Source organism: Callithrix jacchus, chromosome 4 (genome assembly GCF_049354715.1).
Source record: "Callithrix jacchus isolate 240 chromosome 4, calJac240_pri, whole genome shotgun sequence".
NCBI lineage: Eukaryota > Metazoa > Chordata > Mammalia > Primates > Cebidae > Callithrix > Callithrix jacchus.
Genome location: NC_133505.1, coordinates 34,247,256 through 34,262,716, shown reverse-complemented (window position 1 = coordinate 34,262,716; position 15,461 = coordinate 34,247,256). Strand labels below are relative to the sequence as shown.

General features: G+C 46.3%; 1 protein-coding gene across 7 annotated transcripts; it reads right to left on the bottom strand.

The window, feature by feature from the left end:
- Positions 1-7,013: 7,013 nt before the first annotated feature.
- LOC144582061 (mamu class I histocompatibility antigen, alpha chain F-like) lies at positions 7,014-14,746 on the bottom strand. Of its 7 annotated transcripts, none has more exons than XM_078368478.1 (7): positions 14,653-14,746; positions 14,257-14,523; positions 13,736-14,011; positions 12,924-13,199; positions 12,669-12,782; positions 12,210-12,242; positions 7,014-9,997 (listed from the first exon to the last, which is right to left on the bottom strand). In XM_078368478.1, the coding sequence occupies exons 1-7, from the start codon at positions 14,714-14,716 to the stop codon at positions 9,927-9,929; spliced, it is 1,101 nt and encodes a 366-aa protein (XP_078224604.1). In that variant the 5' UTR covers positions 14,717-14,746; the 3' UTR covers positions 7,014-9,926. The 7 variants fall into 7 exon arrangements, with proteins under 7 accessions (XP_078224604.1, XP_078224605.1, XP_078224610.1 ...); XM_078368479.1 differs by having other exon boundaries at positions 13,736-13,948; XM_078368484.1 differs by having other exon boundaries at positions 14,257-14,405.
- Between the last annotated feature and the right edge of the window lie 715 nt (positions 14,747-15,461).

Genomic DNA, 15,461 nt, shown 5'->3' with positions numbered 1-15,461 from the left:
AGCAATTTCCACTCCTCAACCTCCCAAGTAGCTGAGACTACATGTGTGTGCCACAAGGCCTAGCAAATTTTTTATTTTTTTTAGTAGAGACGAGGTTTTGCCATGTTGGTTAATCTGGTGTTGAACTCCTGACCTCAAGTCATCCACCAGGCTTGGCCTTCCATAGTGCTGGGATTACAAGAATGAGCCAGGGCACCTGTCCCATTTTGTTGTTTTCTATGTATATATTTTTATAGATAATGTTATTGTACAAGTTGCATTCATATGTTATGGGTTATTTTGAATGTTGCTTTTTGAATGCATTATTATTTAAGTAGTTTTCCATGTTGTTGGCCAGGCACAATGGCTCATGCTTATAATCCCAGCACTTTGAGAGACTGAGGTGGATGGATCTCCCGAGGTCAGGAATTTGAGACCAGTCTGGCCAACATGGTCAAACCCCATCTCTTCTAAAAATACAAAAAACTCGTCAGGAGTCATGGCACTTGCCTGTAGTCACAACTACTTATGAGGCTTAGCCAGAAGAATCACTTGAACCCAGTGAGCCGAGATCACTATCATTGTACTCCAGCCTGAATGACAGAGTTAGACTCCATCTAAAAAAACCTTAAAACATTTAAAAAGTTGACACAGCTTTATAAGCTGCATTCCATCTCAAATAAGGAGATGATGTAACCAGAGTTCTTTTAGATTCATCTGCTTTCATCTTGTCTTTTTGTAGGTAATATTTTGACAAGCATGCTTGTACATAAAGATTTTCCTGTGGTTGGGATTTTAAAAATTCATAGATTGCTGAGGCCAGGTGCAGTGCCTCAAGCCTGTAGTCTCAACAGTGGGAGGCCAAGGAGGGTGGATTGCCTGAGCCCAGAAGTTTAAGACCAGCCTGGGCAACACAGCAAAGCCCTGTCTCTACAAAAATTACCAAAAATATGGCTGAACATGGTGGCATGAGCCTGTAGTCTTAGATACCCAGGTGGTTGAGGTGGGAAGATTGCTTGAGCCTGGGAGGTTGAGGCTATGGTGAGCTGTGATTATGCCACTGCCCTCCAGACCAGGCTACAGAGCAAGACCTTGTCTCCAAAAATAAATAGATAGATGATAGATAGATAGATAGATAGATAGATAGATAGATAGATAGATAAATAAATTCATACACTACTCAAGTGACACATATTAAACCAGAGACTGCTTTAAACATTTAAAAGCCTCACTATACTGTCATACTGTGATTCTACTGACATCTTTATTCATTTTACAAATACTTACTGAGCTCTGACTATTTACTGATTATGATGGTGGGAAACAGTGGTAAGGAAACAGACCAGATCCCTTTCTCAAAGAACATATATTTCAGTGATACTGACTGTAATGGTTAATTTCAGTGTTCAATTGAGTGGATTAAGAGATGCCTACATAGCTGGTACAGCATTGTTTCTGGGTGTGCCTGTGAGGTGTTTCTGGAAGGGATTGGCATGTGAATGGGTGGACTGAGTGGGGAAGATCCTCCCTCACTGTGGGCAGTTACAATCCAATCACCTAGAGGCCCAGATAGAACAAAAAGGCAGACAGGAGTCAAATTTTCTCTCTTTCTCTCTCTTTCAAATTGGGACACCTTTCTTTTCTTGCCCTTGGACATCCGAACTCCAGGTTCTATGGTCTATGGACTCTGAGTCTTGCACCAGTCAACCCTTTACCCTCCCACCCCTCCTCTGGCCCCTCAGGCCTTTGGCCTTGGACTGAGTCACGCTACTGGTTTTCTTGATTCTCCAGCTTGCAGGCAGCCTCTGGTGGAACGTAAGTGACTTTGTGATTCTCAAAGTGTGGTCCCCTGAGCTGCCTTCATAAAGTCCAGGAGAGAAACCTGTTTTCACAATAATACAGAGATACCATCTGCCTGTTTCATTATGCTGACTTTTTCATTAATGCTGCAAATGGCAAAATAGGTAACACACCAGCACCTTAGCAGAATCAAGGCAGTGGCACCTGACTGCACTCTCACTTAAGTTTTCCTTTCACTAAATTTTGATCCTTGAGCACATACCTTTTTAATATTCTTCATGAGAAAATGGGAAGTACACACAAAACACTTATTGCACTCATTGCACAATGGTAATCTTGAGGAAGGCACTGGTGTGACTGAGTTATGAGTTGGACCAGCAGATCTTCTCATTCACTCACTGAAGGACATTTGCATTATTTCCAGTTTGGAACTATAATGAATAAAGCTGCTATGAATATTTGTGTACAGGTTTCACTGTGAACATAAAGTTTTCGCTTGTTTGGGATAAGCACCCAGAAGGGCAATTGCTGATCATATGGTAATTTCACGTTCAGTTGTGTAGAAAACTGCCATGCTCATTTCCAGAGTGGCTGTACCATTTTACATTCTCACCAGAAACATATGAGTGATCCAGTTCCTTTGCAACCTTGCCAGCATCTTATGTTACCTTTATTTTGTATTTCAGCCATTCTTGCAGGTGTATAGTGAGATATCATCGTGATTTTAGTCTGTATTTCCTTAATAACTAATGATGTTGAGCATGTTGTCTTCAGCTTCTTAGCCTTGTGTTTATCCTCATCAGCGAAACATCTGTTCATGTCTTGCTCATTGCCTCTTTTGTAGTTGGAGTTTATTTTTTCTGTTGAGTTTTTAAAGTTCTTCATATATTCTGAACACAAGTCTTTACAGAATATCTTCTCTCATTCTGCATCTTGTCTTTTTATGTTCTTCATAGGTCTCTCACTGAGCAACAGTGTTTAATTTTGATAAGATTCTATTACATTTTTCTTTTATGGATCCTACTTTTGGTATTATGTCTAAGAACTCTTTGTCCAGTTCTAATTCTGATGATTTTTTTATTAAGAGGTTTGTAATTTAAATTTTTAATTATTTTATTATTTATTTTCAAAAAAACATCTCACCCAGGCTGGCCTTGGACTCCTGGGCTCAAAGGATACTCCCCCACACCCCGACATCTCAGCCTCAGAAGTAGCTGAGACTACGGGCCTGTCACACCATGCCTGGCTCAATGTTTGTCATTTTAAACATATGTTTTACATTGGAGACTGTGATCTATTTTGAGTTATTCTTTGTATAGGTTTGAGATTGAGGCTGGGTTGTTTTTAATTTTTGCACTGTGGTTGTCTCGTTGCTTTAGCCCCATTTGTTGGGAAAGCTCTCCTTCCTCCATTGAGTTTTTTTGTGCTTTTGTAAAAGTCAGTTGAGCATATTTGTGTGTTTTGCTCATTTTTAGTTGAGATGTTCATCTTTTTCTATCGAATTTTAAAACTTGTCACATATTCTGGATACAAGTTCTTCACCACAAATGTAATTTGTGGTAAGTTGTGAAACATTTTCTTCCAGTCTGTGGCTTATCTTCTAATTTTCTTAATGGTGTCTTTTGGAGCACTCGAGTTTCAAGTTTTAACTAGGCCCAATTTATCTGTTTTCATTTGTAGATCCTGCTTGTGATATGTTATTTAAGAATCTTTTGCCTAACTACCCAAAGTAAGAAAAAAATTATCCTATATTTTCTTATAGAAATTTCAATTTTAACTCATAGTTTAGCTCTTTAATTTGAGCTGATTCTCTATATGGTGTGAGATGTCTAAATCTATCTCTTTTTGTTTCTGTATTCTTTTGTCCACCTGATCAGAGCTAACTACAGCTTCAACTCTTGGGCTCAAGTGATGTTCCTGCCTCAGCCTCCTAAAGCACTGGGATGCCAGGCACAAACCACTGAACACTGCCGTCTCTTTTACATTAAGTTGTCCGGTTGTGCCTAAACCATTTGTGGAAAAGACTGTTCTTTTCCCATTGCATTACTTAGGCAACTTTGTTGGAAGTCAACTGAAAAAAATGTAAGAATGTCTTTCTAGATTCTCACTGCTGTTCGTTGACCTTTATGTCTCTCAGTTGTACACTATCTGGATTATTATAGTTTTATATTATGTTTCAATTTTTTCAAATTTGTGTTGGTTCTTCTGCATCTTTTGCACTTTCATAAGCATTTTAGAATTATTTTGTCAGTCCCTAGAAAATGTCTGCTGGGATTTTGATAGACATTGTGTTGAGAGACATTCTGATAGACAGATCGATTTGGGGAGAATTGCCATCTTAACAATAGTATTGAGCTTTCCAACCCACGTCTCTCCATTTATTTAGGCCATTCATTTATCTCAGTAATGTTTGTGTTTTTCAGTGTACAAACACTGCCCTCTTCCTAAATTTATTCATATTTCATGACTTTTGTAAATATTGTAAAAAGAAATTTTAGATTTTCATGGCAGTTCTAGAGAAATAGAATTGATTTTTGTGTATTGGTTTTGTATCCTATGGGCTGGCTCTTCTGCACTCTTTTCATAGTGCTAGCAGGCTTTTATCTGCATGTGAATTCTACAGACAGAATCATGTCATCTGTGAATGGAGTTTTTTTTTTCCTTTTTGATCTGAATGACTTTAATATTTAATTTTCATTTTTTCCTTATTGTATCAGCTAGGATCACTAGTACAATGTTAAATAGAAGTGATGAGAGAGGACATCGTTGCTTTGTTCCCCATCTTAGGGGAAAGCATTCTATCTTTCATCATTTTACATGATTTTAGCTGTGGGTTTTTCACAGATGCCCTTTATCAGAGTGAGGAAGATCCCTCCATTCCTATTTTGTTGAAAGCTGTAAACCTGAGCGGTGTTAAGATTTTTGTCAACTGTTTCTTCTGCAGCTAGTGAAATAATTATGTGGCTCCGGTCCTTTATTCTATTAATATGATGCATTTCATTAATTGATTTCCAAACGTTAAGCCAATCTTGCATTCCTGGGATGAATCCCATTGGTCATGGAGTATAATCCTTTTTATATGGTTTCTTATGTTTGCCAATGTCTGTTAAGGATGTTTGCATTTATGTTCATTGGTGATACTGGTCTGTGGGCTATTCTTTTCTTGTGAGTCTTTGTCTGACTTTGATATTAGGGTAGGCCAGTTCCACAAATGATCTGGAAGACTTCCTTCCTCTCCTGTTGTCTGAGAGTGCTTTTGAATGATTGCCTTATTTAAATATTCGATAGAATTTAACAGTGAAAATATCTGGGCTTGGGCATTTCTTTGTGAGAAGGTTCTGAAATTACTGATTTAGTGTAGAGTTTTATTCAGATTTTCTATTTATTCTGGAGTGGCTGTTGGCAATTGGTATCTTTTATGAATTTATCCATTTTACCTAAGTGGCCTAACTTATTGGCATAAAGTTGCTCAAAGTATTTACTAATGCTTTTTAGTGTCTAAAGGATCATTAGTAATATTCTCTGTTTTGGTCACAATTTTGGTAATTTATGTCTCATTTCTCATAATGCCTGTTTTGACTTCGGAAGTGAATAAAACTGTTTTTCATTTTATTTGGATATTCTTTACAGATTTTCCGGCACTACTGACTTTGCAGTAAAATTTAATCAGAAAGGAACTCAAATTTGTGGCCCCTTCTCTAGGAAGGTGTGGTGGGAGATGGTATCTGTGGCCGTGGTGGTCTCAGGGTGCAGATGGTGGGCAGAGGCAGCCTCAGGTTGAAGGGTCTCAAGAAATGCCCTAGTCCACACGGAAAAGAAGATCCATTGTCAGCTGCCAGGGTGGTGGCCTAGGTGGAATCCCTGCTAGGAACCGGATAGGAAGGCCATACAGCTTCACTACACAGCAGCCCTGGGGTGCAGCTGAGTTTCCCGGGGCGAATGGACAGGTAGGATTGGGGTGGCCCAAGTGTAGGTCAGGGGGTCAGGCGAAACTGGACCTCCTCCAGCTTGGGGCTCCCTAGGGTGAGGTCAGGTGCAGAACCTATAGCAGTCTGGGGTTTGATGCTGGGCCTGCGAACCCCGGGGCTTCCTGATGGGCTTTCCAATTAGGAGCTGCCTGCTTAGGGCTGGGAAGGGAAGAACCCTAAGCAGTACATTGAGGGAGTAAATGTTTTGTTTCTTGGAAAGAGTTGCTGATGTTGGTGAAGTCACAGGAGGAGACTGGTGAGGGTTGGGAAAAGCAGGGTGGGAGAATCAATATGGACATTGTCTTTTCTTCTCTTCTTTCTTTCTTTTTTTTCCCTGAGCGAAGTCATGGCTTGAAATCTGGAGAGCACGAGGAGGAAGTATCCCTAAGAGATACAAAGATTTCCCACCCAAACCTGATTTTTCTTTCCCCGCCCCACCCGGGCCCTCCCAGCCAGCCTCCAGGAGCCTCAGGCCCAGTGCCACCATCAGGTGGCGCCAACAGGACATGCAGGCACTTCGCAGTTGTGATTGTTTTCGTCAGCTCGCGGGTCCCTGACAACGGGGGAGCCTGGACGCTGCAGCCAGGTGACCTGGATTCAAACTGCGGCCCTGATCTCACTGGCGCTTTCCCTCCTGGTGCCTCAGTTTCTTCAACTGTGAAATAGTGAGGACATTCCTGCACTTACCTCCAGGGTGGGTTTCTCAACAGCAGCCCTATTAAGAGTTTGGGCCAGAGAATCCCTTGTGGAGGGCGCTGTCCTGGGCATTGTGGGAGGTATGCGAGAAGCACACCACTGACCCCCTCCTGCCAATCCCCAAGTGACAACCGGAAATGCCCCATGCTTTATCGGGTCTCCTTTGGATCTGGGAGCTGCGCTTAGGCATTTTCCCACCTGAAACTTGAGCTCATCTCTGCTTTGGTCCAAATAAGGCCTCTCTTTTTTTAAAAATGTTTTTCTTTAAATATTGTATCTATCTTTTAAACAATCAATTTTCTTCCTTTATCTTTGCGTTCAGTCAATCCTTCCAGACACTTTCTTACTATATTTTGAAAGGTATCCATTCTGATTCTAGTAATTAGCATATCTAACTTGCATGATAACTGCTACTACCCCAGTGGAGCTCTGATTCCTTGAGTACAGGGAATGGAGTGCGTGTTCCTGACTCTGCTCTGGATGACGTAATTCAATTTATTTTACTTTACTTGTCTATGATGTTGCTCTTCACTTGTAAAATACGAATGTGGATGTGGCTTGAGTCACTGGGTGGTTTTATTTCTTTATTCACCTAATATTTGTCGTGTACCTATGCAAGGCAGATACATGGCATGATATCATTTCATGGATCAAACCACAACAAATAGGAAACTATATTAAGGAAGTTATAGCCAGGTGTGGTGGCGTGTGCCTATAGTCCTAGCTACTTGGGTGGCTGAGGCAGAATTGCTTGAGCCCAGGAGTTTGAGGTTGCAGTCAGCTCAGCTATGATCACCATTGCATTTCAGCCTGGGCAACTGAGCAAGATCCTGTCTCTGAAAAAAAGAAAACAGATGTCATAAGGTGTTTACATGTACTCTATGTCTCAGGAGACTCATGTCCTGTAATTTTTCTAAATGGTGGCTCTATGCGTTTTTTTTACAAATGTTTGTCTGGCATTTCTTTTCTATCCTTTTACTTTCAACTTTTCTGTATCTTCTACCAATAGTATGTCTTTTTGAAATAGTCTATTGTTGTTTATTTATTTATTTTTGCCCCTCTGCATTCTTTGCCTTGTAATTGGGGTGGTTGAGTCCATTATGTTTAATGTGGTTGTCACCTGGGTTGGGTTTAAGTCCACCTTGTCATTTGCTGTTTCTAGCATTACATCTTTTTTGGTCCATTATTTTTCTTTTTTTGCCTTTTTCAGATTAATCAAAATCTTTTCATTATTTTACCCTGCTTAAGAAATGTTCTAATTACCCACTGTCTTATCATTCCCTTAATCATCCAAGAAAGAACAATATTAATCTGTAACTTATTGCAACCAATTGGAAACCATAACTTCCCTTTCATATACCTGTGCAGATAGCCCAGGAGAGAATTGGTGCTCTGGATCTGAGACACAGTGGATGGAAGCAGGAGAGTGATTGAATGGTGAAGCTGTAGCTGCAGAGGCATCTGGGCCCCTCACCTGCACTCCTCATAGATGTTTCCTCCACTGAATGCCTGCAATGCCCTCTCCTCCATATGCTCCTGCCAGAGTCTCCTCATCTCCACTGACAGGAGCTCCTCCCATCTACACTCACAGTCTAAAACTATGGCCGTCCTTGATTCTTCTTTCTCAGATCACAGATATAATTTATTAGCAAATGCTATGATGCAGCCACAATCCCATCACTTCTCATTATTTCCACTGCTGACACCCAGGTCAAGGTAACTGACATCTCTATCCTGAAATGCTACATACCTTTCCCACTGTTTTCTCTACTGCCTTGCTTGTCATTCTGTTCTCAGTAGAGCAGCCAGAGAGAAGCTTTTAAAGAATAAGTCCTACCATGTCCCACTTTTCAAAACTGTCCTCTAACTCTCCATCACACTCAGAGCAAAAGAGAAAACCCTGCCCACACCCTCCAGGCCTGTCTGCTGTGGCCACACCTCAGAACTCATCTCAGTTACTCTGTCCAGCCCTTCTGGCCTCTTCCCATTTCCCAGAACACAGACACCTTCCTGCTCTAGTGCATTTGCATGGGAGCCTCCCTGCCTGGAAAGAACTTTTGTAGAAATCCTCATAGATATCCCTCATGTCCTTCAAATCTTTCATCAAGACCTAGAAGCAGCTTCTCTGCTCCTTCATGCAACTCTGCCTGGCTCAGCACACTTTCCCCACCATGTCCATGAGGGTGACCCAGAAGTACTACAAGGTATTCCATTCTGGCCCCAGGCCTTCAGCAGCTGCTCCTACATGAGTGGGCCTGGTGCCCACATCAGCTCCTCAAGCTTCTCCAAAGTGGGCAGCAGTGGCAGCAGCTTTGGGGGTGGCTTGGGCACGGCAAGGGTCTGGGTGGAGGCTGTGGCAGGGCTTGTGGAATGGGGGCATCATAGCCATCATGTTAAACAAGACCCTGCTGAGCGCCCTTAAGCTAGAGGTGAACCCCAACACCCAGGCCGTGTGCACACAGGAGAAGGAGCAGATCAAGAACCTCAACAACAAATTTGTCTCCTTCATCAATAGGGTTCATGTTGTTCCTGGAGCGGTAGAACAAGATGATGGAGACCAAGTGGAGACTCCTAAATCAGCAGAAGATGACTCAGAGGAACATGGACCACATGATTGAGAGCCACATCACCCTTCAGCAGCAGCTGGACATTCTGGGCCAGGAAAAGCTAAAGCTGGAGGTGGAGTTTGGCAACACACGGGGCTGGTGGAAGACTTCAAGAACAAATATGAGGATGAGATCAATAATCATACAAAGATGGAGAATGAATTTCTCCTCCTAAAGAAGGATGTGGATGAAGCTGACATGAACCAGGTAGAGCTGGAGTCTCACCTGGAAGGGCTGACTGATGAGACCAACTTCCTCTGGCCGCTGTGTGAACGGGAGATCCGGGAGCTGCAATCCCCAATCTGACACATCTGTGATGCTGTCCATGGACAATATCCGCTCCCAGGACTTGAATAGCATCATCACTGAGGTCAAGGCCCAGTAAGAGGAGATTGCCAACCACAGCCAGGCTGAGGCTGAGAGCATCAGATCAAGTAGGAGGAGCGGCAAGCTCTGGCTGGGAAGCATGGGATGACCTTTGTCACATGAAGACAGAGATCTCAGAGATGACCTGGAACCTCAGATGGCTTCAGGCTGAGATGGAGGGCCTCAAAAGCCAGTGGGCCCCTGCAGGCCATCATCATGGATGCCAAGAAGCATGAGGAGCTGGCCATTAATGAAGCCAAACTGTCCATGTTGGAGGCCGCCCAACAGTGGGCAAAGCAGGACATGGTGTGGCAGCTGTGCCAGTACCAGGAGCTGAGGAACATAAGCAGGCCATGCACATCGAGATCGCCACCTACAGGAAGCTGCTGCAGGGCAAGGAGAGCTGGCTGGAATCTGGGATATGGAAGGTGAGTATCCATAGGAGCACCACCAGTGGCTACTCAGTTGAGCTGAGCTTGGCCTACAGGGACCTCACAAGTCCTGGCCTCAGCTACAGCCTGGGCTCCAGCTTTGGCTCTGGTGGGGGCTCCAGCTTCTTCAGCTGCACCAGCACGTCCAGGGCTGTGGTTATGAGGAAAATTAAGACCATTAAAACCCATGGTAGGAAGCTGCTGTCCAAGTCCTCGAATGTGCTGTCCAAGTAAACTGCCACAACAGCCCCTCTCAGTCTACCCCTTCCTGTGACTACCCCAGAGCCTGTGGGGGAGGCCACTGTGCAGGGGAGCATCGGGAACAGGAGACCCACCTGAGGCTCAGCCCTCGCCCTCAGCCCACCTGTGGGGAGTTCACTGCCTGGGGTACCCCCACTTGCACATGCCTTCAGCTACAAAATAACTGTGTGTGTGTCTGTGTGTCTGTGTGTGTGTGTGTGCTTCCAAAATAAAGCCACAATTAGCTCTGCCAAATGTGAAAAAAAAATCCTTCTTTGAAGGTCACATTTGAAAGGAGGCCCACACTGACCACATAGTACAACAGCCACCTCCCTGTCCCCACAGCCCACACTCTGGATCACACCCCACAGCACTTGCCACCTTCTAACACCAGCATTGTTCTTCCTTACTCTGCTCATAGTGTATCTTACGTCTGCCTCTTCTCTCTAGAACATATGCACCACAAGGCCAGACATTTCTGTTTTTACTTTAAAGATGTTTTCCAAATCCAAGAACAGTCATTTACTTAGCAGACAACAAATGTCAGTTCAATGAATGATCACCATAGAGCACCTCCCTATTCTCAAGGCAATATCTTTATTAATGCAGCCTCAGGCCAAATGCTGTTTTGTGGCAGCTACAGCACAACATCCTCTCACATCGACATCAGAGCCACCAGCGGTTTTGTCACCAGTGCTGCTTGTGTGTCCCCCCTCCCCTCATCCCTCCTCCCACACCAACCCTCCTGCACACTGCAGCACACAATCATATGTCTCTCTTCAGGAAAGATAATCCTAGGATTGTAAGTCCAATTTCCAACTGCATATAAATCTAAATTAGACTCTGTTTTACAAATCCATGGGTTTGGATTGGAGTTGGCACTAGGATCACTACAACTCAGGGCAGGAAGAAGAGTAGGAGAGAGAGCAGAAGGAGTTCCAACAGAAAGTTACCTACAATGAGAAACTATGGGAGCCCTCTTTGCAAATTTCAGAATCTGGTTTCTGTAAGAATGCTGGTGAAAAGATGGAAAATACAATCCAGAAAGAGCTCTGGAAAGAGGGCAAGCACTGGACAGGTCTGAAAACTCAGTCTCTTGATACCACAAGGACTTCTGTGTGCAGGGACTGCCCTAAATGACATCTGAGTCCCTGTGATCACAAGTCCTGGTGGGACAAGGTTCTACTGAAGGACCAAGGCCATTGGAGCAGCAAAGATGACCCAGGTGAGCAGTGACCACATAAAGCCCACAGTGGCCTGAGCTCCCACTGGCCACAGCCCCATCTACTCTCCTCCCCTGCAACAGAGCAGTAGAAGAAACATATAGACTCTGGAAGGCTCTCAGGTCTTCCATTTATTTTGTCTCTTAAATTTTAGTAATCTCCTCCTTTAATTAACTCATCAACCTCCCATAGCAAGAATTTGAAGAAGTAAATTCATACTCAGATTCTAATTTTAATAGGGAAGCAGGAAATTGCAGCTTAGTACACCATGAAGTTCAGACAGAGATAAAGACATCCACGTCCCATGTCTCTGGAACAGGAAGCATAATTGTGTAGAAACAACATGGGGCAGTGCGGGGAAAAGGGTCATGGAGGACATGGGGGTGGACTGGTCCCCCACGTTCTCACGTTAAACTAACAGGGATGAAGACACATTTGGACACCTTTGCAGAAAGAGAATTCAGGGTACTCAAAGTCACAAAAGGGAGGCATGAACAAATCTTGCTTCTCAGTCCCACACAAGGCGGCTATCTCACACTATAGAGAAAATATTCATAAACAAATTAATATTAGTCACAGTGAGAGGTGACACTTTGAACCGCCCATCGCATACTCAGGACATCCAAGTCAAAGAAACCCCATAGCAAACCCGCATTCCCTCTGTTCCCCACAATACCCCACTTACATCGGGGCCCCTGCCCCCAAGTGTCACCTTTATAAGTTATGAGAGACACACTAAAGCCCTGGGCAGTGTCAATGACTGGGATAGAACACAAACAGGACCTGGTCAGAGCCCACAGGAGATGCGGCTAGAGGAGGAACTGTGGGCTGGGACAGCTTCTCCTTGAGCTCAACCACAGTATCCCAATGATCTCAGGGTTCAGCCCCCTTTATACTTACTTGCAGCCTGAGAGTATCTCTCTCTGTTTCCATCTGTGGGAAGAAAATGTCCTGTGAGAGGCCAGAAAGGAGGGTTATAAGGTCCTAGAGCAACCCCATAGTCTTTGATCCCAGAGAAGTTCTCAGAAATGTATAACTGCAGATCCAGGGCAGTATCAGAAAATAAGAAGGAAGCAGGTGTGGGTCCTGGACCAACTGTCCTCCTAAGGTCTGTCCTCAGCAGGGACCTTCCCCTGTGGTTTGTGACTGTTGGCAATAAGGTCCCCACCACCACAGTCTTCAAAGGGAAGAATCTGTTGTTCGTTTTGCTTTAAAAACGAGTAAGTGTTGTCACACGGGTACCCAGCTGGGTAGGCCCATGTGTGTGGATGGTGCTTCCCAGTAAGGAGACAGAGCACACTTCTACCTGAGGCTCAAAATCCCCACTAGGACAAGAAAGCTCAGACCCCCACTCCTCACCCCTTCCCAACCAGATCTTCTTGCTCCACATCACAGCTCCAGTGACCACAGCTCCAAGGACAACCAGGCCAGCAACGATGCCCACGATGAGGATGGTGGGCTGGGAAGATGGCTCTGGGAAAGGAGGGGAAGGTGAGGGGCCCTGATCCCCAGGCCTCAGCCCTGACCCTGCTGAAGGGCTCCAGAAGGGCTCCTGCTTCTCTTGAGAAAAGACATCACCTCTCATCCTCCCCTTTATTCCATCTCACTCCTTACCCCATCTCAGGGTGAGGGGCTCTGGCAGCCCCTCGTGCTGCACATGGCAGGTGTATCGCTCCTCCTCCCCAGAAAGCACCACCACAGCTGCCCACTTCTGGAAGGTTCCATCCCCTGCAGGCCTGGTCTCCACAAGCTCTGTGTCCTGGGTCTGATCCTCTCCATCCCTCTGCCAGGTCAGCATGATCTCCACAGGGTAGAAGCCCAAGGCCCAGCACCTCAGGGTGGCCTCATGGTCAGAGATGGGGTGATGGGCAACGTGTGCCTTTGGAGGATCTGAGAAGAGTCAGAAAATTCAGACCCTTTGCCCTCCTCATGGGACACCAAGCAGTGCTCATGTGACCATCCTGAGAATAGACAGGACACCTCGGATAATCTCTTATTCCTTGCAAAGTTCGAGTCTCTGATGGGGCATAGGGACTTCTGGCCCTGACCTAAGTGGAGGCCTAGGGACTTAGAAGAGCTGGAATCAGAGCACCACACACATTGTGTGTGAGGCAGAGAAGAAGGCCTGAGAGCGAAAGTCACAGAGCCCAAGGTTGTTGCAGGGGTCAAAGGGGACCGCTGATCAGTGTTCCAGGGACTGTCCTTCCTTCCATTCCCTCAAAGACTTCATCCCTTAATTGTCCCAGCAAGCAAAGCGGATACTCAGAGTCAATCTCTGGTACAGGATCCGGAAACCAGGAGGATTCTTCCCACTCAGGGAGGGAGGGCGATATTCTAGCATTGGTCCCATTTTCCTCCCCTACTTGTGCGAGGCCAGCCCGGCAGATCTACAGGAGATGGTGAAGGCGCCCCGTGGCCCCTGGTACCCGTGCGCTGCAGCGTCTCCTTCCCGTTCTCCAGGTATCTATGGAGCCACTCCACGCATGCGCCCTTCAGGTAGGTGCTGAACTCCTCTGCATATTTCTCTGCCTCCCACTTGCGCTGGGTGATCTGAGCTGCTGTGTCCGCCGCGGTCCAGGAGCGCAGGTCCTCGTTCAGGGAGATGTAGTCCTTGCCGTCGTAGGCGTGCTGGTGATACCCTCGAAGGAAGCGTCCATCCGGTCCCACATCGCAGCCATTCATTCCCTGGAGCGTGTGAGACCCTGGCCCCGCCCCCATGGTCAGCCCCGCCCACCGAATCCTACCCACTCCCCGACCAACCCGCGGGGATTTTGGCCTAAACTGAAAATGAAACCAGGTAAAGGCGCCTGGAGTTCTCTCGGGTGGAGGATCTGGGCAGGTCCTGCAGTCTCAGGGCGGATCTCAGACCGGAGACTCAGGGAGACCCAGGCCCTCCGTGGGAGATGGGGAGGAGTCGTGACCTGTTCCCCCAGCCTGAGTCCCTCACCGGTCTCGCTCTGGTTGTAGTAGCGGAGCAGGATCCGCAGGTTTACTCTGTCAGTTTGTGCGCTCTCCTTGACCTCCCGGTCCCAATACTCCGGTCTCTCCTGCTCCACCCACGGCGCCCGCGGCTCCATCATCGGACTCTGGGCGTCGCTGTCAAACCGCATGAACTGCGTGTCGTCCACGTAGCCCACTGCGATGTACCTGTATCTGGACTCCCCGCGGCCAGGCCGGGACACGGCGGTGCTCAAATACCTCAAGGAGTGGGAGCCTGGGGACGAGGAGGGGCTGAGACCCTCCCGACCCTCCTCCCAGCCTGGCTCCCTGGGTCCTGCGCCCCTGCCGGGCGGCCTCTCGATCCTCCCCGCAGAGGTCATTTCCCTCCCGACCCCGCACTCACCCGCCTGGGTCTCGGCCAGGGCCAGGGCCCCAGAAAGCAGCAGGAGGAGGGTTCGTGGTGCCATAACCCCATCCTCGGTATTTGGGGAGAATCTGAGTCCCCGTGGGTGCGTGGGGACTTTAGAATCGGGACCACGGCGACGCTGATTGGCTTCTCTAGAAACCCGACACCCAATGGGAGTAGGAACTGGGTACACGTCGTGAGTATCCGCGTCTTGCGTATCCGAAAGAAGGACTCGACACGAGTTGGGAAGGAAAAACGCTGTGGAGATGGGGAATCCCCAAACGCTGAGCCTCCCCACCCCAGACCTGAGCCATTGAGAGCCACGCCTGGGGCGCTGGGACTTCACCCGAACCTCTTCCTGCTGTGCAGGATGTGTCTCAGGGGCTCCCTGAGCCTTCGCCCCAAGGCTGAGAAACCAGGGAGAAAGCCTTCGCATGGAAGCCAATCTCTCTCCCTTCACTTTTCATCCTGGAATCCCTGTCTCTGGACTGAACTTTCTGCCTCCCTCTATAGCTGGACTCCCCTGGAATCTTTTGGAAGAAAACTCACTATAGGAAGCTTGGCGCCAGAGATTGAGCTTGGACTGGAAATGGAGGTGTAGAGACAGTTTCTTCTTCTTTAAATGTGGCAAAGTTGTGCCTGAGCGCATGAGGCAGAATAGAGAACAGTTTCCTTTATATTAGCTGCAATGAACAGTAGAATCTTGGTAAGCTTTGAATGACACGGAATCTTATGTGTAAAATTGTTACTTTGGTCCCTTGATACATAAACGTGTCTAAATAAACTACAACTGATGACTCACAGAG